Genomic DNA, 24,242 nt, shown 5'->3' with positions numbered 1-24,242 from the left:
TAGCAAGAGAAACAAAGTCTTTACTTTTAATTCCTGGTATCGGTCAATGGTTAGTTGCTTGAGGGGTGGTTCGGCATAAGGCAGTCACTTGTGTGGCTCACCGTGTCAGGCTCCTATCATCATTTCTAACATCTATCCTGCCCTGTCACCCTCATCTACCAGGTCCTGGCATTCAGAATTCTCTAATGCAGAAGTGATTTCTTTTCTTCAACATTCCTTCTTCAAATTTTTTTCTTCAACATTTCTTCTTCAAAATTCCTGAGGGTAGGGAACTAGTTCCCCTGGACCCTCACCAAAATCAGGAGACTTTCCAACTGGCAGGTATGACTCATCACGCTTGTGGGCTCTCTGAGGATCAGAGGCATACAGTAGCACAGACTAGGAGAGCTCCCTAAGGTGGGGCCAGGACTGTGTGGTTTGGGTAATCATGCCTCTCTTTCTCCTCTCCTTTAACAAAGAATCCAACTATGTCTCCCTAATCAGATGGAAAGCTTCCAAGGATGAGAGGCATCCTTTCCCCCCTCAAACCAGTGTTTCTCAAATGTGAGTGATTTTGTCTCCCTTGAGACATTTGGTAAAACCTAAAGTCATTTTTGCTCATCACAACTTTGTGCATGTGGGAGTGCTACCGGTTTCCAGTGCATAGAGGCTAGGGATGCTGTCAAACGTCCTACACTACGCAGGACAGGCCCCCAAATGTCAATAGTGCTGAGGCTGAAAACGTTGCTCTGGATCTCTACAGTCTCCATGGTCTTCTAGCATCCCTCAGCAGCAGAGCAGGGGAAGGCATACAGAACTTCTCTAAGAGTCTGGAAAAAGACTGATTCCCATCCCAGCTGCCTCAGAGAAGGAGGCACCTCAAGAAGTGGGGGGATTTCTTAAGAAGTGGGGTGACGTGGGGGCTAGGCACAATTTAATCTCAGCTCAGCTGCAACCCACTAGACCAAAGCACACAGAAACTATCAACCATGGGTCTGAAGAAACACAGTCTGGGCTGTGTTGAGGAGGAAGAAGAAAGACATGGTAACCCAAAGAGGCAGGGGTAAGGCAGAAATATTTACAACATTGTCAATATCTTTTGTTGGAGTGGGCCAGCACTGCTGGGCTCCTTAAACCTTTGTTACTTCCTTACCACTGGAATCCACCGATGGGCTCTGCAAACCTGTGCCGGATCAGGAAAGTGGCAACAGCTTCAGCTACCTGGAAAAGGGAGAGAGACTTCAGGCAATATATTAGCAAAGGGGATCAGTTTGGAGGTCCTGTGGGCTTCTACTGGAAGGTTAGGCTCTTTAGTGGATTCATGGATCTTACAGGTCTGGGGAATTTGAAATCTAAAGGATCTGAGTCCTGGCAGGGCTATGAGACTCTTCTCTACCATCTTTCCAAGGAGAGCTCCAGAGAAGTCAAGAGGAATGATGTGAAGGCTTATTTATCCCCTGAGAGTTACAATGCACCTTATTCTATAGAAGGAATGCATATTAACTTCCAATTGTGACTGTAGTTTAGGGAGCAGTTTTTATCCCAATTTTCCCTTCTTCCATCTGACTTTTGGGGGAAGGAGAGAAGTAGAGCTGAAGATCTTAACCAGAGGGCCCTGGGATGAAACTGCTGGGTGCGAGTACCTCCTCAGCCCATACACGGAAAGCCAACACCATAAGCAACTGCTAGGGAGAGGTCTGGGGAGATGGTGGAGTTATATTTGTATAGCCTGATTCAGAGGTTTGTACTATTTTCTGTGAGAGCCATGGTTACTTTCATAGCTGTCCTTTTACAGTCATAGAGCACCAGACTCACCTTGTCTGGGGCATCCTCATGGACTGCATGGCCACACTGGGGTAGGACCTGCATCTGGAACTTTCCTGGAGAGGAAACAAATCCAGGTGACCTCAAGGCCTATTTGGTCCTCTCCTTACAACCTCTGTGGTCTCAAAGGCCACTCCAGGAGTCCGGGACCTTCCTATCTATCTATGCCCCTCCCCAGTAGTCTGGACCCAATTACCAAGGTTTGAGAAGGATGGTAATACTTGCAGCTATAATCCTGGGTAAATGATTTTCCCTTCATTTATACCTTTGGCAACTATTTAGCATGCATTTACTTTGGGCCAGATACATAGGAAGAAACAGTTCCTGCTTTCAGGAGATTTACAGTCTAGTAGGGGAACATAAAAGACAACATTCTAATGTAGCACGCAGTTCCTATGATAAAACTGAGCACATGGAAGAACACAGGAAGAGAGGCTTCATAATCAAATAGGAAGTCTTCCGAGACAGAAAAAAAAAATAGCCTACACAAAGGAAAGAAGGATGAAATGATATTTGTTCCTGGAAATAAAAAGCTTGGCATGGAGCTCATGAGAGTTAATAATGAGGATGGAGAGGAACGCAGGGTATGTCAAGGATTTTGAAATTTATTATTACAATATGTTACTGTTTGAACTATATGCCAGACTGTACTAACCACTTTCTCACATTGCCTTGTAGAACACCATAAGCTCACCATTAATGTGATAGCTATTAAGAGTGAACAGAGATGACAGATAAAGCAAGATCCCTAAGGAGACTAAAGGATATGGAAGCCACAGCTCCTCTAAGTAGAGCGAGTACACTCTCAGAGCCTAAGTGGCTCCATTTACAAAATAAGGCAGCATGCTCTGGAAATCCTGGTCATCACATCCCAGGATTCCTAACCCAATTACAATGCTTTAAAATTTGTTCAAAATACTCTTCTATCCAATTTTTATAAACTTAAACAGGACAAATACCAAATTCTTTTCTGAGATGATGAAACTAATACCATGGTTAGTGAAGTGATTTGCCCAAGGCTGCTTATTTAATTAGTAGAGGAAGTAAGACCATTCCAATCAGTAAGGCCCAGCTGCCCTTCCTCTTTCAGTAGTCTGTCCCTGGGTGCTCCAGCCTAGTCAGCCTCATCCTCTCTGTCTTGTATCTAATATACTACTGCCAACACATTTGGATTCAAACACAAAGCAAGTTGTGCCCTGCTTGTTTTGTAAGCTTATATTTTATATGCCACTGGTGCTTGCCTCCGTAGGAGTATGTCATTTTTGCAAGAATAGAGCCTAATATCATTACTTGTTCAATATTCCTACAGGGTCCAACACAGGGCTAGACACTGAGTAAGTGCTTAGTAAGTCCTGAATGAGTAACTGAGTGATTGACCTGATAACACTTACAATACCACCCTGGGCTTGATGTCTAGGGATGCATTTTTTGTTCCTCTTTGGAAGAATGGGAATAAAGAATCAGAGGGAACTCACAGATACTAACAACACTCTGTCTGGTACACATAAAATAATCACAGGTAATCCTCACAATTATTCTATAAAGTGGGCATATTTCCAAACTCTTCCCTCTCATCTTATAGATAAAAATCCTTAGGTTCAGACAACCTAAATTATTTACCTAGGTTGCATCATGAATGAGTGCTAGGTTTCTAGAAATCCATAACTAATTTTGCAGGTCTAAACACAGTCCTGGGAAGGACTTGGTTTGAAACCTATGCCAATTTGGCCATTTCCCTTTGTCTTAGGGGATGTCCCTCTCTCCAGCCATTTACTTTCTATAGTCATGGGATGCTCTGAAAGAGAAGGTAGTCTTGGCATAATCCTTACTGGGGAAATAGCAGGGCATCTAATGAGAAATCATGAATACTTCCTGGATATAATGAAGCCATCATTTGTCAGACTCTTACTTTACACACATTTTCTCATCAAACACCATACAAATGAATTGAGATACAGTATTATTTCTATTTTATAGATGAAAAAACTCAGGATTAAAGAAGTTGGCAATTCACTGAGGCCATAACACCAGTAAGTGACTCAAAGCCAGGACTGTTTGATTCCAAGGCTGGTGATCAAAAATGGTTTCAAATGCTATTCTAGTCCATCCAGATCAACTGCTTTCAGATAAGTCTCAGGGGCCATATTTGATTCTGTCTGTCCAGCATTAAGCATAGGTCTTACACAGAAAGACTGCTTAGGAAAGGTTTGCTTGAACTGAATTTAAGTAAAGATGTCTAAACTCAGAATTACATCAGTGCCATAAAACTCACTCCCAGACCATGATCTTGCTCCAGGCTTCAGGATACTATGTAGTTGGAGGAAGGGTAGGGTAGGAGTCCCTGGGTCCAGAATATGATAAATCATTCAGGAGCCTCTGAATAACTATTGTGAGGGAATACAGCCCCCTTGTCTGTTGAAAGCTTGAAGACAGCTAAAAGAACAGTTTGAGACCATAAACATCCAGGTAGAAATGTCCAATAGATTTGATACATGGGCCAGATCTGGAGCTCAAGAGAGAGGATGAGTTGGACCTTTAGCATTGGGAGTTATCAGGATGTAAATAAAAGACAGGAGATTTTCCAGAGGAGTAAGTAGGAAAAAAAGGAAGGTCAAGAACAAAATCTGCTTAAGCCTGAAACCTTGGCCTTGGAGTTAGCATCTCTTTTTCCCATAACCGAAAAGATACCAATCCCTATTGATTTCACCTTACCAAGCCATTCATCCACACCAAAGCAAGAGCGTCCACAAAATTGGTCCCACAGCCTCCACTTCCATCTGGCTGATGCACCTGGACCTGAGTACAGCATGTCCCTTTTCTGCTCATTATATCTCATAATCCCATAAACTTTCTCATTTTATAGACTGAGAAAACTAAAGCTATGGCAAGTCAAGTAACTTGCCTGGGGTCATAAAATGAGTATGAAAGAAGTAGTACTCAAAGTCAGTTCTTCCAATCTCAAAGTCTTTACTTTCGCCACCTCACCATGCTGTCTTCTAAACACAGTTTACACCTTTTTGCATCCCAATTATCCTGGACCTTTCCCTTTCCTAAGAATTCCAACAATGATAAAAATACTGATCAGTATTCAGAATATCTCCTTCACAATACTATGTATTTATAGGGTACTTAATGGTTTATAATATACTCTGCAAAGACACTGCTTCATTTTTATCCTTATAAACTCTGAGATGTAGATGGTAGTTAAGTCCCATTTTTAGATATAAGAAAATATTGAAGCTCAGAAAAGGGAAATGTTTGGTTCAGGAGTAGATGTTGATGTAAAATTTGGGCTTAACTCTAAAGCTCATGCTCTTTCCATTATCCTTCCCCATCTCAAAACGTTAATTTCCACATAACTCTGCCTTCAGAGAAGGACCTAGGGACATGACATCTTTTCTTTTTTATTTATTTATTTAAAAGAGAGCTGTGCATGCGAGTGTGAGTGGGAGGAAGGGCAGAGGGAGAGGGAGAAAGAGAGAAGCCCAAGCTGACCCTCCACTGAGTGTGGAGCCCCACTCGACGCTCAACCTCACAACCCTGAAATCATAACCTGAACTGAAGTCACAAGTCAGATGCTTACCTGGCTGAGCCACCCAGGCACCTCTGGATATAATTTCTTGATTGCTTACCTTGCATTTGGCCAATAGTCAGATCCTTATCCAATCTATCAACACCTAGAACAAAATAGGAGAATCTGGAAGTAGCTTACTAAAAAAGGTTGTGTGAAAATTGTTAGAGTTGTAAACATGATAACATTTTTAATTCATGTTAATAACAATCCTAACTCCTTGAGGGTATATCCTCATCACATGAAGATTTCCAGAATGAAGTTCCCCTGTAATCTTTTTGCTCATTTAAACTGGTTTCTGAATACAGAGTTTTACTTTTTAAAATCTCCATTATACTCAGAATATCTTCACACCAGTCTGGGTGGACTTGCGCTTAACTAAGGATTGAAGGCAGGCCAGAATTAGGCTATCCCAGATGGATGCTTGTGCTTATTATTAGTTAGGTTTTAGGGATTTGGTGTGGAGAGTATAGGACAAATGAGTGAGGATGGTACTTTACTTTGGAAGCCACTACCCATGTGGTATGTAGTTTTAACAAGGATATACTCAGATGATGGTATACCTACACTGCTATGGACTGAATTTATCTCCCCCTCCACTCCCAATTCTATGTTGAAGCCCCAATCCACAATGTGACCACATTTGGAGATATGGAAATAATTAAGATTAAATAAGGAAGGAATTAAAATTAAATGAGGTCATATGGGTAATGGCCCTCATATGTCAGGATTAATGTCCTTTTAAGAATAAACACTAGAGAGTTTGCTCTCACTCTTCTGCCATGTAAGGACACAGTGAGAAGGCGGTTGTTTGCAAGCCATAAGAAAGCTCCCACCAGAACCTGACTGTGTTGATACCCTGATCTTAGACTTCCAGCCTCTGGAACTGTGAGAAAATAAATTTCTTGTTTAAGCACCCAACCTATAATATTTTGTTATGGTAGCCTGAGCTAATACACACTTACCAGCCAAGAGCAGCAATTTAGGAATAGGACAACTAAGAAAGAGATTGGATAAGCCTCGGAACCAGCCATCCCAGTATTTTTCTGTTTTTGCCAGTTCAATTCTCCAAGTGTACGGATGGTCCTTCTTGGTCTGGAGGAATAAAAGCAAGTTCTGAGTCTCTGAGGGCAAGCCCTGGAGGAACAGGATAAAAACTAGGTCCCTGAGAAAGCAAAGGGAAAGAAACTAGCACTTATTAAGCGCCTACTATGTCCCAGATATTTTCATATACACTTAATCATTATAATAGCCTTGTGATATAGGTTGTTATAATTTCCATGTTTAGATAACTAGAAGTTTACTTTTTGCTTCTATTAATATCAGTGAACTTAGGAAACTTTAAGATCACAAAGCTAATAATGGTAGAGCCAAGACACAAAGCTAATAATGGTAGAGCCAAGACTATGCTTCTCTTATATCCATTTGACAAAAAAGATATCCATCAAAAGGATAATCACAAAAATCACAGCACAGTATGAAAAAAATGCTTACGATATAATTTTAAGAGAAAGAAGCAGAGTATAACATGTCATCTAAGTGACTACCAGAAAAATGTGGTGCACATAGGGAAAGAACTGGAAGGAAAAACTGAGAATATGTTGATTTGTCAGTAGAGCATTTTTTCTTGTATTTTGATTTATGATAATGATATATTCCTGCAATAGTAATCTGAAAAAGGAAACCTGACACAAATGTTATAAAATATATGTTAAATCCTGATATATACTAAACAAGCCAGAATGTATGCACTCATCAAATACAAGCTGAACAAATAAATGATTCTCTATACTTTTCTGTATCACTGAAAATGCGAGTGTGAGTGGGAGGAAGGGCAGAGGGAGAAAGAGAGAAGCCCAAGCTGACTCTCCACTGAGTGTGGAGCCCCACTCGACCCTCAACCTCACGACCCTGAAATTATAACCTGAACTGAAGTCACAAGTCAGATGCTTACCTGGCTGAGCCACCCAGGCACCTCTGGATATAATTTCTTGATTACTCTGACTATTGGCCAAATGCATGAAAATGGGTTAAAGACCTAAATGTAATACCTAAAACTATAAAACTTCTAGAAGAAAACATAGAGGAAAGCCTCATATAGCTTTTTGGGAAATTGAATTTGACAATGATTTCTTGGTTATGAGACATCTTTTTGTTGCAAAGGCAACAAAAGCAAAAATAGACAAATGGACTACATCAAACTTAAAAAAGAACACAATCAACAGTGAAAAGGCATTGTATGGAATGGTAAAAAATATCTGCAAATCATGTTATTTGATAAGGGTTTAATATTCAGAATATATAAAGAGCTCCTATAACTCAATAATAAAATATCAAATAACCCGATTAAAAAATGAGTAAAAGACTTGAACAGACATTTCTCCAAAGAAGATATACAAATGCCCAATAAGTACATGCAAAGATACTCAACATCATTAATCATAAGGGAAATGGATATCAAAACCACAATGAGATATCACTCTGTACCCATTAGGATGGCTATAACAAAAAAGATAAAATAACAAGTGTTGGCAAAGATGTGGAGAAATTGGAACACGTGGGGCACTACTGGTGGGATTATACAATAATACAACCACTATGAAGACAGCATGGCAGTTACTCAAAAATTAAAAATAAAACTATCATATGATCCAGCAATTTTACTTCTGGGTATACAGCCAGAAGTGAAAGCAGGGTTTTGAAGAGATATTTGTAGACCCATGTTCATAGCAGCATTATTCACAACAGTCAAGAGGCGTAAGCAATCCCAGTATCTACTGATGGATGAATGGATAAACAAAATGTGTTATATAGATATTATTTAGACTTAAAGAAGGAAATCTTGTCCCATGCTACAACATAGAGGAAATCTGAGGACATTGTATCAACTGAAATAAGCCAATCACAAAAAGACAAACACTGATTCTACTTCTATGAGGTATCTAATGTAGTGGAATTCAGAGAAAGTAAAATGGTAGGTATGGGAGGAAATGGAAATTGTTGTTTAATGAGTACAGAGTTTCAGATTGAAATGAAAAAGCTCTGGAGATCTGTTGCACAACAATGTGAACACTATAGAACTATATAATTAAAAATGAGTAAGGTGGTAAATTTTATGTGTTTTTTACCAAAATTAAAAAAAAGAAAAAGAAAAGATCACTGTGTCTTCCAGTTCTCACTAAACAATGCATGTCCAACACTTCCCATTTATGAACCACTTCTAACAAATTCCACAGTCAGAGACAGCAAGACCCTCCTAAATGCACAATGTACTCTATATGCAAATGACAAATTTAAGGTAAGGGAACTTTCAAGGATAGTACTATTATAAAAACAAATTTTTTAAAAAAGGAGCTCATCTCAAGTCCTAAAAATGTAAAAACAAAGAAAAAATTCTGTATAGAATTAGAATTGCTCCTATATTTAGGGTTATAATAATATATCCTTTCTCTGGAGAGCTGGATCATAAAGTTAATTTAGTTTAGATGCCTCCTCCTGCAAATGGTAAAACAGATAAATGTAAGAAACAAAACAGATGAACATAGCGGTAAAAAGAGAGGCAAACCAGAAAACAGACTCTTAACTTATAGAGAACAAACTGAGAGTTGCTTGAGGGGAGGTAGGTGGACAGATGGGTTAAATGGGTGATAGATACTGAGGAGGGCACTTGTGATGAACACAGGGTACTGTATATAAGTGATGAATCACTAAATTCTACCCCATGAAACTAATATTACACTCCACTCTATGTTAACTAACTGGAATTTAAATGAAAACTTAAAACTAAAGAAAGAAAAGAAAAAAACCCACCAAAGATCGAGGTAATGAGATCTAACTGTTGGAGAGGAGAAGCAGAAGGCTGGCTACCAATCATCCTGGGATGTTCACCTGGGCAGGTGTGGTTTTCCACACATGGGCATCAACCACAGGATTTGTGTTATTTCCCAACACCTCACTTGAAAGGCATTTAAAAAGATAGGTTTGTGTCAGTCAGACTTGACTTCATGCAAATCCCAGCTCCATCATCAACTAATAAACTATGAGAACCTTGGGAAAGTTACCTAACTTCAAGTCTGTTTTCTTAGTTATAAAGAGGGCAACAGAAAATCTCAAAGGATTGTTGTAAGGATGTACATGAAGATATTCATGTACGTAAAACAATAGGAACATGGTCTGGCATATAATAAGGAATAAAAAAACCAAAATCTTAAGAATACGGGATTTCAATAATCTTAAAAAAGAAGACAAAGCTGGAAAACTTACATTTCCTGATTTCAAAACTTACTATGAAGCTACAATAATGAAGACAGTGGAACTTACATAAAAATAGACATATATTATCAATGGAACAGAACTGAGAGTCCAGAGATAAACTCTGGCATTTGATTTCCAACAAGGAATGCAAGACAATTAAATGGGAAAGAAGGGTATTACCAACAAATGGTCCCGGAACAGCTGGACATCCACATGCAAAAGAATGAAGTTACACCTCCTACCCTTGTAGTATACACAAAAATTAACTCAAAATGGATCACAGACTTAAAATAAGAGCTAAAACTAGAAAACTCTTATAAGAAAACATACACATAAAGTTTTGTGACCTTGGCAGGCAAAACCTTCTTAGATATGACACAACAAAATGATAACTAGATAAAATGAATTTCATCAAAATCAAACGTTTGCACTTCAAGAACACCATCAAGAAAAAGAAAAGACAACCTCCATAACAGGAGAAAATATCTGCAAATCAGGGACTTGTATCTAGAATATATAAAGAACTCTTAAATTCAATAAAAAGACAAAATACCCCATTGAAAAATGGGCAAAGGATCTGAGTGTACATTTCTCAAGAGAAGAAATGGCCAGTAAGTCCATGAAAAGATGCTTCATATCAATAGTCATCAGGAAAATGTAAAACCACAATGAGATACCACTTCATATCCATTAGGATGGCTATAATAAAAAAGAAAGACAATATTATAAGTGCTGACAAAGATGTAGAAAAACTAGAACACTCAGACACTGGTGGTAGGAATATAAAGTGTTGTTAGCCCTTTGGAAAATAGTTTGGCTATTCCTCAAATGATTAAACACAGAATTAGCATCCAGCAATTCCACTTGTAGGTGTATACCCAAGAAAAATAAAAACCTATGCCAACATAAAAATTTGTACACAAATGTTCATACCAGCATTATTCAAAACAGACAAAAAAGTGAAAACAATCTAAATGTCCACTAACTGATGAGTCTGGATAAAAAATGTGGTCTACCTATACAAAGGAATATTAGCCATAAATAGGAATGAAGTGCTGATACATGCTACAACATAGATGAACCTTGAAAATATTATGCTAAGGTAAAAGAAGCCAGTCACAAGACTATGTATTTATGATTCCATTTATATGAAATGTCCAGATGAGGCAAATCTATAGAGACAGAAGGTGGATTAGTGTGGATGCTTAGGGCTGGGAATGTTGGGGAGAAAGAGGAAATGATTGCACACAGGTATGACTTTTTTAAAAAAAAGTGATGAAAATGTTCCAAAATTAGATCATTGTGATGGTTGAACAACTCTGTGATTACTAGCAATCACTGAATTGTATACTTTGGGTGAGTTACTTTTCAATAAAGCAGTTTAAAAAGAGAGACTGATGCATAAAGGAATACCTCCTAGACAACTGAAGTTTATTCCTTTAAAGAATAAATGACCAAAGGTTAAAGTTTCCCTTTTAATCATTTTGTATTAGATATCACTCCCCACTGCCAATATATATCTTGTCTTCTTTTACACAGCAAAATGAATGCAACAGAACTCTTACATATGTATCAGGATCATTTCAAACTTTTTATATTATATTATAACAGAGACATCTCTAAGGGCTAATGGGCTCTAAATGGCCCCTGGCTACCATGCTTTAGAAGTTGTGACTTTGTTGTTGTAGTTGTTAAGTTTAATTTGCATTATTAATATTTTCTCCATAATTTTACTTTTTCTTTATTGAGATATAATTAACTTACAAGGAAAAAATAAGCAGGAATTAAAAACCAGAGGATCTGGGTATGTTTCAGCACCAACATTATAGGTGTCTGTAGGCAAGTAACTGTACCTGAGTTGTAACTGCATCTACAATGAAGAGCTAAAATGAGAACTAGGGATGATAAATGTGATATACTTAGTATAGCTCCCAGTACATAAAAGGCAAAAAAGTAATTGACAGTTTGTATCAGAATCTTAGATCTACTAAATATTACTTCGTTACCTTGGGCAAGTCTCTTCATCTCCGAGTCTCAATTTCTACACTGTTAACATGGGAGAAAAGATCTCACCTCACAGAATGTATGGAGGGCAAATTAATCATGCACTGTTTATATTTTTATAAATTTCGAAGAGGTACACAGAATTACTTATTGATCTTAAGGACGACAAAAAGATCTTCATTAAATTAAAAATTCTGTTTAAAAAAATGTACAGTTGATGCTTAAACAATATAGGTTTGGACTGTGCAGGTCCATTCACACATGAATTTGGAAACAGTACTATAAATGTATTTTCTCTTCCTTGTGATTTTCTTAAGAATATTTCCTTTTGTCTAGCTACTTTATTATAAGAATACAGTATTTAATACATATAAATATACAAATTATGTATTAATCAACTAATTATATTATTGGTAAGGCTTCTGGCCAACAGTAGGCTATTAGTAATTAAGTTTTTGAGTCAAAAGTTATAGTTGGTTTGAGGTTTTCTTTGAGATTGTATGCGTGTGCACGGTGAGTGGGGGTGTGCGCAGAGGAGCAGGAGAGGAACAATTCTAAGCAGGCTCCATGCCCAGCACGGGGCCCCATGTAGGGCTCAATCTCTTACCCTAAGATCATGACTTGAGCTGAAATCAAGAGTTGGACACCAACTGAGCCACCCAAGTGCTCCAAAACTTAGAGTTGGATTTTTGACAGTGTGTGTGGGGGGTGGGGGAGGGCACGGTGTCAGTGTCCATAAGCCCCGTATTGTTCAAGCGTCAATTGTCTTCTCCTCCTTGCTATTAGTAGCATCTCCAAACATCAAGGAATATCTGGTGTACAACAAGTTGATTACTTGCCATTTGTAAGATGTTTATAATACATCCCAGAAAGTCTGCTGCTCATGCTCACTAACCATTTCCCAAAAAAAACACCCTTTCCCACTACTATCCCCAGATCAAGTGTTCAACAAGTATGCACAGAACACTTGTGAAGCACACCACCCCCAACCTAAATGCTGAGGGAAATTCATATAGAACATTAGTTCCTGTGCTCAAAATACACAGGTTATTTTTGCTGGGTGACAATTCTTGTGCAATTAGAGGACACTGAATCAATATTCTAGGAATGATTACAGGAGACCATAGTATCTTAGGATGTGGTTTATGAAAATTAATTCTATGACTTAGCCACAACTTCAAAAAAGAAAATGCTAAGTTATGTTATACAGATTCAGCGCTATACTGGAGATAGACTGATGTAAAAATGAGGTCAGAAAACTTCTCCAAAGAGATCCACCTTGAAAGATGAGTAAGATCTGATGGGTTTAGCATAGAAAGTAAGAAATCAGATTTTTCTCATGAGATAAACCATAGGAACAGAAGTACCATCATGGGAAAGAATCTGATGAGAGAGCAGTCTGTTTAAGGGTAGGGTATATAACTGTAAGTTTATGTTTCAGTTTGTCAGAGCTATCAACAAGTGCCTTATATTTTATAGTTAACCTAAATATCTATGATGATAAGATCTTCACCCCCTAAAATATCTAATGGTGAACAAAAAGAACATGTCACCTCCCCTTCCGCACCCCCACACACTCTGAACCATTCATTGCCCCATCCTTCCAAGAATACCAGTTTTCACTCACCTCCATGTCATCTTCCTTTTTCCTCTTGTTTACAGACTCACTTCCTTCTTCGTCTTCTTCTTCTTCCTCTATGATTCCTTCTACTATAGATTTTGAGCCTTCTGGACTTGTAATTCCTTCACACCTAGGTGGGTTGTTTTTTTTTAAAGTTCCATCACACATCTCATCTCTTTTTTATACACAATTATCTCAGAGATACTGATACTTACAGTCTTTTTTTTTTTTAATTTTTTTCTTTTTTTTTTAAATTTTTATTTATTTATGATAGTCACAGAGAGAGAGAGAGAGAGGCAGAGACACAGGCAGAGGGAGAAGCAGGCTCCATGCACCGGGAGCCTGACGTGGGATTCGATCCCGGGTCTTCAGGATCGCACCCTGGGCCAAAGGCAGGCGCCAAACCGCTGCGCCACCCAGGGATCCCGATACTTACAGTCTTTACAATCAAATGTCAGTTAAAACTTAACAATGCTTCTGGGAGAAGGAGGATGTGAACAATGTGCATTTTAAAATGTGCAGAAATAGATCAGGGCTGTGGAAGGTCATGGTCATGGTCATGGACTATATTTCAAAGGCTGGTTTCCAGTTCTTGCACCAATACTGACCCACAGAAGGGAATAATCATTTCCTGTGGCATGGTGACAATATATATACTATCTTATATAATCCACATAATAATCCTATGAAGTAGCCCTGAAAAGTAAAAAAAAAAAAATGTCCAGGATCACCTTGCTCATTAGCAGATGAGGCTGGAAGGCAAATCCAGGCTTAATTAACTTGAAAGCATAGTACTTTTCTACTGTACCCTGCTTCCAGTAGAATAAGGCTCAAACAGCTTGGTAAAATGCCCCTACTTTCAATTAGCTGATAGAAACTGATAATTACAATAACCAGAGCCAGCTGAACCTTGGAGATTAGAACATCTGATCCAATCAATTACTGTTGTTTTTTTTCCTCTAAAAGAAAAATCTCTATTATATAATTAGGTAGAAAATATTCCTATATGAACAGTTGATACCATAATTCCTTTTAGAAAGAACTTGCTGGAAAAAATACACTGGCAATATTAAAGGTAAAAATCCCAAGAACCTAGGTAGCAGCTAGTGCCAAGTTCTGTTCTGCATGATAAAGAATTTGTTATTTTGCCCTTGAAAGGGAGAGAGAAGGGAGAAGAGGAGAGAGAAGAGGCAAGATAAAAAGAGACTGGGATAAATTGAAGGGTCAGTGAAACTTCAATGGTGGATTTTTAACAGTGATAACTTGTCCTTCCTTGTCTCCTCTATCAGTCTCAGTAAAGTGGTGTGTTCATGAAATGTTTTGTCAGGTGGGGGTTTTCTATGGGACTTAAGGTGTCAAGTTTCACATCTAAGATCAAGGTAGTATAACAGAAACAACTTGCGCTTTGGATTTCCACAGCTATGGATTAGGAAATTCAAGAGAATTTCACCTAGATCAAGAAGGGCAGGAAGGTTCCACATGATATCTAGGTGACAATTAAAACACACACTATAGGGATCCCTGGGTGGCGCAGCGGTTTGGCGCCTGCCTTTGGCCCAGGGCGCGATCCTGGAGACTCAGGATCGAATCCCACGTCGGGCTCCGGGTGCATGGAGCCTGCTTCTCCCTCTGCCTGTGTCTCTGCCTCTCTCTCTCTCTCTCTCTCACTGTGTGCCTATCATAAATAAATAAAATTAAAAAAAAAATAAAACACACACTATATACATAAGTTTACATATTAAGAGAAGATATACTTAAATTTACATACTAAGTAAAATTTTTTAAATTGCTGAACTACCTGAATACAAGCCATATAACTTCCTCACAAAATGCTTTACCACTGCTTCAACAAATCAGATCTCAAAATATTTGGGCACTGAAAAGCAGGCAGTCTCATAGCTTATTCAAAGACTACACTGTGTCTGCTAGATATTACTCAGATTGAACATTTAAGCATAAAGTCCATAATATAGGCCCAGAAGTCAAATACACAGGAGACTGAATCTGAGCTGTCATTCACTAGCTGTGTGATTCTGGGAAAGCCACTTTACCTTTCTGAACTTCCATTTTCTCACCTCTAAAACAATACTTATCTTAAAGAGGTATTGTAAAGATCAAATGAGATAGTGCACATGAATTAATGAATCCAGTTAATAATCATTTATGGCTATCAACACTCAAAAAAAAAAAAAGGGGGGCAACCAGACATTACATGCTTCCTAAAGGCAGTATACCTATTCTTGTTAACTAATAAAAAGCCAAAATAACAACAAACAAACCTGAACGTGATCAAATCTCTCGATCTAACTAATAAATTACAGACAATATAGTGAAGAAAGTAACATGTTAAATTACACCTTCAGGAATCAGCAAATTCAGATTGTAGGAAATTCTACAGGGCAAACAACCAGGTATCTTCAACAAATAAATTCCAAGGAAAAAATACATAAGTGGAACCTATAAATTAAAAGATACTTAAGAGATATATCAGCCAATTACTATGTAATTCTGTGAACTATAAAATTCTGTAATTCTGATTTGAACTATAAAAAAATTATCTGTAGGACAATCAGAAATGTGAATACTGAATAGACATCTGATGATATCAAGGAATTATTAATTTTTTAAGGTATGATACTGGTACTGTGATTGTGTTTAAAGTGTATTGACCGTTTAGAGAACACTGAAATCTTGGAATTTATTTCAAAATATTTTGTGCTTAGGGGAAAATAAAGAGGCACAGATGAAATAAGACTGGCCATGAGTAAGTAAGTACCTGTTGAAAAAGGCAATGTGTACATTGGGGTTCATTGTATTATTCTACTTTTGTATGTTTGAAAATTCCCATAATATAAGATTTTAAAAATGAGAGCATGTATATAAAATACCTGGTACAATGCCTTGCAAATAGCAGGCATTCAGTAATGCCACTATCATTTTCATCAGCTTTTGCATTCTCCATCTATTCTGCTGGGCAACATATTCTCAATTCATCTAAAGTTTATTTTGTGACTGCATAGCAATACTCAGGACTCATGTAACCCTATCCAAGATTAGCTGGACTAAATAATCTTAGTTCAGCCTTAGAATCTGGCTTTCACTCAGGCTATGCTAAAGTTTTATACTGTGACTTCCTCACAATCAGATTTGGCTTAAGAACAAGACCAATTAAAAAAAAAAAAAAAAAAGAATGAGACCATTACCAGAATAAAATCATAGCTTCCAGGACTAAAGTGGACACTTAATTTTTAATGTCCATTCTCTGGGATTCTTCACCTTTAAATGTCCAGAGTTGCATTAATAAGGTAATCCTGTATTCTACAGGCTTTGAGATTTCTTCATAAAAAGAAAAAGAAAAGAAAAGCTATCCAACTAGCCCAACTGAGCTCATTTGTTGAAATCATCTAAGTTAATAAAGGCAGTTAGGATGGTAAGACAGGTGTATAACAAAAAGCAATCTGTATATCCCTCACCATGTTTCAGGCTATTAGGGACTGAAGACCCATGTTTCAGTCTCTAACAGCCCAATGGAGAAAAATAAGACTTACTGTTTGACTTGGCCAACCATTGAGACACGGGCTGACTCCAAATTTCGAATCTGACCACTCTTAACACTAGAAAAGTGAAAAGGGAGAGAGGAGGTTATTCAGCATCCATCTTATCATGCATAAGGTCAAATGAATAATTCTGCAGATTCTGTGAAACCTATTATAAAGCTGTGTTTACCAATACAGCTTATTATGGAGATTACCACTGCCTCCTACCTGATTATGGCTATAAGCCAAGTAGTAAAAATTAAGTAGACATTCAAGCCATTTCAGTTCTGCAAACATTTACCAGGAAGGTACTATGTGCTCAAGAAGCACCTAACTCAGTGGGAAGAAAGAAAAACAAACAGATTAGATTGTTTTAATAAAGGCAAGATTCAAAAGAATCACTTTATCCTGAAAGAAGAGGTTAAAGAAAGCTTCCCAAATGTCCTGCCTAAAACCAAGGAGAAAAGAAGTTAGGTGGAAGAGAAAAGAAGGTGGTCAGAGAGCACCTTGTGAACAAAGGCACTATGTTTTGGAAGAGTCAGTAGGATGAAGATTTTTTTTTTTAAAGATTTTATTTATTTATTCATGAGAGACGGAGAGAGAGAGAGAGGCAGAGACACAGGGAGAGGGAGAAGCAGGCTCCATGCAGGGAGCCTGATGTGGGACTCGATCCCGGGTCCCCAGGATCACGCCCTGGGCTGTAAGGCAGCGCTAAACCGCTGAGCCACCCGGGCTGCCCTAGGATGAAGATTTCAGAGGACAGAGTACAAGGAGAAGCAGGAGAGAACCAAAAAGGAGTGTAAATAGGAGAAAGGGATAGGTGGGCAGCGACGAGCTCCTAGAGGGCCTTCTGCGCCATGATATAGAGTTCAGGAGCTTAGATGCTATTTTAACAGATTAGTTCTCTCAGAGTTATCTACCTATGTATGCCTAAGGGCTAAGTAGAATGGCTACATGTCCCAGGGAGAACTGGAAACAATATCTGAAGCAGGCCACCAAAACACATTTCTTTAAATCTAAATTTTTAGCTTAAAAAATCATGTAAAATTTTAACGGACAACCCCCTGAGATAATGACCTTCTTATTTTAGTGATAAACAGACACAGAATGATTACTTCATTTTTTGACTACCAACTGAATCTACAGGATCTACAAATATACCAGTATTTATAATTATAAACCCTGACTTGATGACTATTCAATATATGATACACCTCTGTTCCTATTCAAGACTAACCTTGGGCACTGGTTCCCATCTCCTCTTGCTTATGAGGACCTTGCTTCCTATAGTTATCCTATGGGTTATCATTTTTTTTTCTCTAGTGGATAATATAAAACAGCTTTTAAAAACATTCTCAACTCCACATTCACTACTAGATACTACCCTACTTCTTTGCTCTCCTATTTAACAAAATTTCTCAAAAAAGTTATTGTAAAAACAAAGTTATCTTAAAGGAATCTTTTTTTCTTAAATATTATCTATTCAATAATGATTCTCCAATTTATCTCTAGCTCAATCTCTTCAAACAAGTATACAAATATTTACTTAACATTTCCACTTAGATGTACAATAAGCATTTGAGCTTATCCAAACAAAAATCCTGATTCCCTGACCCTTTACCTGCTCCTAAATCTACTTCTCTTTATTTTTACCATCCACCCAATTGCTTTGGCTAAAAACCTAGAAGTCATTTATGAATGCTGTGCCACCTCCTGCCCCCTCTTCTCTCCTGACATCTAACCCATAAGGAAGTCCTGTCAGTTCTACCTTCAAAATACATTCCAAATATGACATATTAATTCCTCTGTAACCATTCTAATCTATGCGTACCATCATTATTCTCCTATACTATTACAATTGCCTCTTAACCAATTTCCTACTTCCATTATCACACACACTCTCTACTTCTCCCCCTAGTGTTCTACTCAGAGCAGCCAGGGTGGTGAAAGCAAAGTGCAAATCCTTATCTGTCCAACTTCAAAGCCTAAGCTTCTTATGACAATAACCTACTGCCTCTCATTAGGATTACCAAGAAAGTAGAAGTAAGTGGAGATTCACTTTGCTTTAAATTCTTACTGAATTAAACAAGTTGGCTTTGTATTTCAACATCTTTTTTTTTTCATCTGGAATAGCCACAATAGCCATGAGTCATGAACTTGATTCAGATATCCAGCAGAGTATAAAACAAGATTATAAAATACTTCATTGTATTCTTTCTGAATCTCAGGCTCAGGAAGTGGGTTCTAAAAATCAACGGCTCTCAAAGTACCCAAAACATTTTAACATACAACAAATAGAAACCTCATCCTATTCCACATCTGCCTCTAGAATAAGGACTCTATCTCTTTTCAGAGAAGGTCCACCATGACCGCAATGCTGGATTAAGTATCTATCTTCCAGAATTCCTGTGCTTCCTTCATTGTGTTGTGTTTGCATATTTACTTGTTTATATTCCCAGTTTTCTGATGATAGAAACTAAGCCTGATTCATCCCCACTTCTTGAATCAGGTACTAACACCCCTCGTAGGTACTAAAAAAAAAAAAAAAAAAAAAGAGTTTACTGAATAAATTTAAAAAGTTATTTGGAATCATACTCTCACTAGATGTTACTGGGGAAGAAGGCAAAGTATCTGAGGTACATGCTGAACTGGCAGCGACTGCATTCTGAAATGCTGTAGCTGCCAAAGAGGGAGCGATCTTTGGTGCTTCTGAGAAACAGGAATCATGCATCTCAGTAGTGTGAACAACAGGAAATAGAAACAACCTCACCAAATACAAACATCATTTCGGCAAGCCATATTTGGCATGAGACCCTCTCTGTCTTAGAAAATCTACATAGGATATATTTACCAGATCCTTCATTTCCACTTGATATCTCTGATTCAAAGAACAGGTATGTTCTGCTGCTAAGGCAGCCAGCAGTATGCTGTGTGCTATATGAAAGTACAACAGAAACAGAATAGCTTCCGCCCTTATGACGCAGGAAAAGGATTAAGACAGACATGAATATTAACAACATGGGCATATATTTTAGGGGAGGATTAGAAGACATAAGAGGTAAACAGTACAAATACAATACAGACAGAGATCTCTAGCAATTTGATCAAGGGAGTGATCTGAGTGGTTTGGAGGAGTTGGAGAAAGGGTTCTGGAAAAGGAACTAGAGTTGATTTTGAAGAATAGGTAGGAAGACAGGATACTAAAGATATTTTATCCTAAGACTGATTTCCTTGGGGGAGGGACAGTGTTTTACTGATTTCTGAAATTTCGACCTTTAGCACAAAGTGATTAATAAATATTTAATCAAATAATTGATTGAATTAATAAAATAATCAATGACAAAACAGCCTTTACTTAAGTGGAAGCCATAGCCAATTTTGTCAGTGATTTTTATGAAAACTAACTATCCAAAGGGTTTTTATTTACCCAAAACCCAAATAAAAAATGAAAAAAGGAACCTATGCTCATCTTTTCTGTTTCTTCCCCATTTTCTCTGGAACACAGAAAGTGAATCCAGAACCATGAAGCATCAGAAGTAGAAAAGGCCTAGAGGCTCATTTAGTCCAAACTCTTACCTCAGAGATGGAAATAGCTAGATAGCAGATGATCCATAATTATTAAAATTCTAGGGGGTACTATAGTGTATTAGAAAAAGGATGGATTTTAGATAACTGGGCCAAGCAGGAAACATTTAAAATATTTTTAAAAATTCTGCTTTTTACCTCAATGTTTCCACACATGATATAATAATAAAGCTAAGGTTTGGAAACTGAACTATTTCTTTGAACTTGGTGCCTGAACTGATGATAAAGAACAGCTACAATCTAACATTTAAAATACAGACAATAAAGACTTGTAGGTTACCTCCATTCAATGGCATTCTCTAAAGACTTGAAGGTTTTAGGACGACCACGTAAGAAATTCTGCATGCTATTAAGGGCATCCATGGCTGTACCTAGATGTTAAACAAATATTTTAACTATAGCACATACATATTCTAAGCATTTACACTTACTGGGTTAACTGTGTACATCTGCCCTCAATGATAGTAGAAGTCAGTGATGTTTTGAGGAAAAAAGATGCAGCTTAAGAAAATTCATAAGACTGACACCAGCTTCCAAGATGGCCTCTAGTGACTTTTGCCTCTTGGTATTCATTCCCTTGTGTAGTCTTCCCACAATGAATACGGGCTGATTTACACAAGTTTACACAAGTGTGACTTCTGAGGCTGGACCATAAAAGACATGGCAGCTTCTTTTTAAATGTTAAATAAAATTATGGAACATACATACATATAATTGAAAAATTATGCATCCACAAAAGATTTACAAAGAGTTTTTGATGATATGGAAAATAATTACATAATGTGGGGTGTGGGTGAAATGGGCCCAAAAGTACAAACTTCCAGTTATAAATAAAAAAGTCTTGATGATGTAATGTACAGTACAGTGACTAGAGTTAAAAATACTGTATCATATATTGTTTTTTTAAAGATTTTATTTATTTATTTATTTATTTATTTATTTATTTATTTATTTATTTGAGAGAGCGAGCGAGCAAGTGCATGTGAGTGGAGGGAGAGGCAGAAGGAGAGGCAGAGAATCTCAAGCAGACTCTGAGCTAAGCACAGAACCCTACAGGAGGCTCAATCTCATGACCTTGAGATCATGATCTGAGCCGAAACCAAGAGTCAGCCACTTAACCAACTGAGTCATCCAGGCACCCCTGTACTGTATATTTGAGAGAGTAGATCTTAAAAGTGCTCATCACAAGAAAAAAATTTGTAATTATGTGTTGTGATAGATGTTAACTACACATACTGTGGTTATCATTTCACAGTATATACATATATTGAATCATTATGTTATATACCTGAAACTAATAAAAAGTTATATGTCAACTAAAAAAAATACTTAGTAATAGTGAAAGGGATTATAGGGGAAAGGAGAGAAAATGGGTGGGAAAAATAATAGGGTGACAAAACATGAGAGACTCCTAACTCTGGGAAACGAACAAGGGGTAGTGGAAGGGGAGGTGGGCAGGGGGATGGGGTGACTGGGTGAGGGGCACTGAGGGGGGAACTTGACAGGATGAGCGCTGGGTATTATACTATATGTTGGCAATAAAAAATATACAAAAAAACCCCTTAGGAATGCCTTTGCCACAAAGTAACAAAAAATATATAAAGGCAGAGGGACATAGTTCAAGATGAGTAGAAATCAACAATAAATGAAAAAAAGATAATAATAATTGACTATAGCATGTCTCTCATAAATCAAAGATTTCTGATTTGGTCAGTATTAGGAAACTTACCTTCTACAACATCAATCATACAGAGACCCAGGAGGCTTGGCACCAGGTTGCATGATGCTGTGTGGACTGCAATTGCACCACCCATACTATGTCCAATCAGCATAATTGGAGGAGGGAGGTCCCCATACATGGCTTCAACCACATTGCCAACATCCCTGCAAAGAGGAAAAAAAAAAAAAGCTGAGAATGCTCTCTGTCAACACTGTACAAATTGTTTTCTTTCCTCACTCCTTCCTTTGGTCTGTAAATAAAAGTCCTAATACTATAAAGCTCTACTGGGCCATCTTGCAAATGTGCCTATGTAAATCTCTTAATATGCCCCCCAGTATCTACAATTTTCTTTTTCTTTTCTTAAGATTGATTTTCTTAAGATTGATTTATTTATTTGAGAGAGAGAGTGTGAGCAGGAGGGCCAGAGGGAGAAGCAGCCGACTCCCTGAGTGTAGAACCAGACAGAGAGCTCAATCCCATGACCTTAAGATCATGACCTAAGCCAAAATCAAGAGTCGGTGGCTTAACCAACTGAGCCATCCAGGCACCCCAAGAATCCAAATTTTCTGATTTTCATTTACATCATACTTTCACTGTTCCATAGGTTTAGTAAAATTACATATACCCCCCCCCTTTTTTAATGATTTTATTTATTTATTTATGAGAGACAGAGAGAGAGAAAGAGAGAGAGAGAGAGAGAGGTAGAGACAGAGGCAGAGGGAGAAGCAGGCTCCATGCAGGGAGCCTGATGTGGGACTCGATCCCGGGACTCCAGGATAACACCCTGGGCGGAAGGCAGGCACTAAACCGTTGAGCCACCCAAGGATCCCCTACATATACCCTTATCTTAAACCTAAGATTGAAACTGGAAAAATAATTTAAGCACTCGACACCTCAGTTTCCCCAACTATAAAACAATTTTATTAGGCATTATAATGTAGTAAAGTTTAGAGTCACAAGATGAATTGCAGTCCTGATTTATTTTTTATTTATTTATTTTTAAAAAATTTTTTTTAATCTCTTTATTTTATTTTTTTAAATTTTTAATTTATTTATGATAGTCACAGAGAGAGAGAGGCAGAGACACAGGCAGAGGGAGAAGCAGGCTCCATGCACCGGGAGCCCGACGTAGGATTCGATCCCGGGTCTCCAGGATCGCGCCCTGGGCCAAAGGCAGGCGCCAAACCGCTGCGCCACCCAGGGATCCCCTGATTTATTTTTTATTATGTAGACTTGAATTATTTAATTTCCAGAGTTTCAACACCTATAAAATGAAGATAAAAATGTGATTTACTAAAAAAAAATATATGTATATAAAAATATACATATATTTTTATTATCACATATATGTATGATTCCAGATTGCCTTGAAGATTAACTGAAACAGTGAATGAAAACTACTTTGAAAAGTGTAAATGCTATACAATTGTTAACCATTACTTATAATTTGTCATTAAAGTTATTTGAAGTATGAACATAAATTAAGTACAATGTTCTATGAAAGGAGATGTTCTGAGCTAATATTTTTTAAGATTTTTATTTATTCATTTATAAGAGACGGAGAGAGAGAGAGAGAGAGAGAGAGAGGCAGAGACACAGGCAGAGGGAGAAGCAGGCTCCATGCAGAGAGCCTGTTGTGGGTGGGACTCGATTCCCGGTCTCCAGGATCATGCCCTGGGCTGAAGGCAGTGCTAAACCGCTGAACTACCCGGGCTGCCCTAGAGCTAATTTTTATTGGCTTCTGTTGTAGTCTTTAATTATGAGTGGATTTAACAAAATCAAACCTTAAAGTTTTGAAAATGAGAACTGAAGGAGAAACTTGGGTTTGATTTGCATATAGACCCTCTTTGCTACAGCAATAAGTAGGCATGGTATGTTTTTAGAGACTACTGGCTCTACTGTCTTCTTTTGGGCGTGGCTGAGTCAGTTAACTTCAAAAGACAGTTTTGTCTTGCTGGGTGTTATTACATACCTCAAGCACCCACATAATGTTACCCAAATATAGCAGATGTGGATGTAGGAACACAGCCTTTTGAATATTGTTTTCAGAGTATTCAGAATGGCAAAGGTAAATGCCATTAATTTCAGAAGAAATTAATCTTAAAAAACCTCATACAACAATTATAGATGTGAATAGGGTAGCTGTGG

General features: G+C 37.8%; 1 protein-coding gene across 1 annotated transcript in view; it reads right to left on the bottom strand.

The window, feature by feature from the left end:
* PPME1 (protein phosphatase methylesterase 1) overlaps positions 1 to 24,242 on the bottom strand; it is an 88,584-nt gene that overhangs the window by 1,434 nt on the left and 62,908 nt on the right. The window contains exons 6-13 of the mRNA XM_041730438.1: positions 22,104 to 22,258; positions 20,655 to 20,745; positions 16,802 to 16,867; positions 13,260 to 13,383; positions 6,340 to 6,469; positions 5,436 to 5,480; positions 1,795 to 1,859; positions 1,133 to 1,200 (exon numbers count right to left, since the gene is read on the bottom strand). Coding sequence (XP_041586372.1) covers positions 1,133 to 1,200; positions 1,795 to 1,859; positions 5,436 to 5,480; positions 6,340 to 6,469; positions 13,260 to 13,383; positions 16,802 to 16,867; positions 20,655 to 20,745; positions 22,104 to 22,258 — 744 coding nt within the window. The remainder of the gene's footprint in view (positions 1 to 1,132; positions 1,201 to 1,794; positions 1,860 to 5,435; positions 5,481 to 6,339; positions 6,470 to 13,259; positions 13,384 to 16,801; positions 16,868 to 20,654; positions 20,746 to 22,103; positions 22,259 to 24,242) is intronic.

The sequence above is a fragment of the Vulpes lagopus genome, chromosome 15, assembly GCF_018345385.1.
Source record: "Vulpes lagopus strain Blue_001 chromosome 15, ASM1834538v1, whole genome shotgun sequence".
In the NCBI taxonomy this organism is placed as follows: Eukaryota; Metazoa; Chordata; class Mammalia; order Carnivora; family Canidae; genus Vulpes; species Vulpes lagopus.
This window is presented reverse-complemented; position numbering and strand designations above follow the sequence as displayed.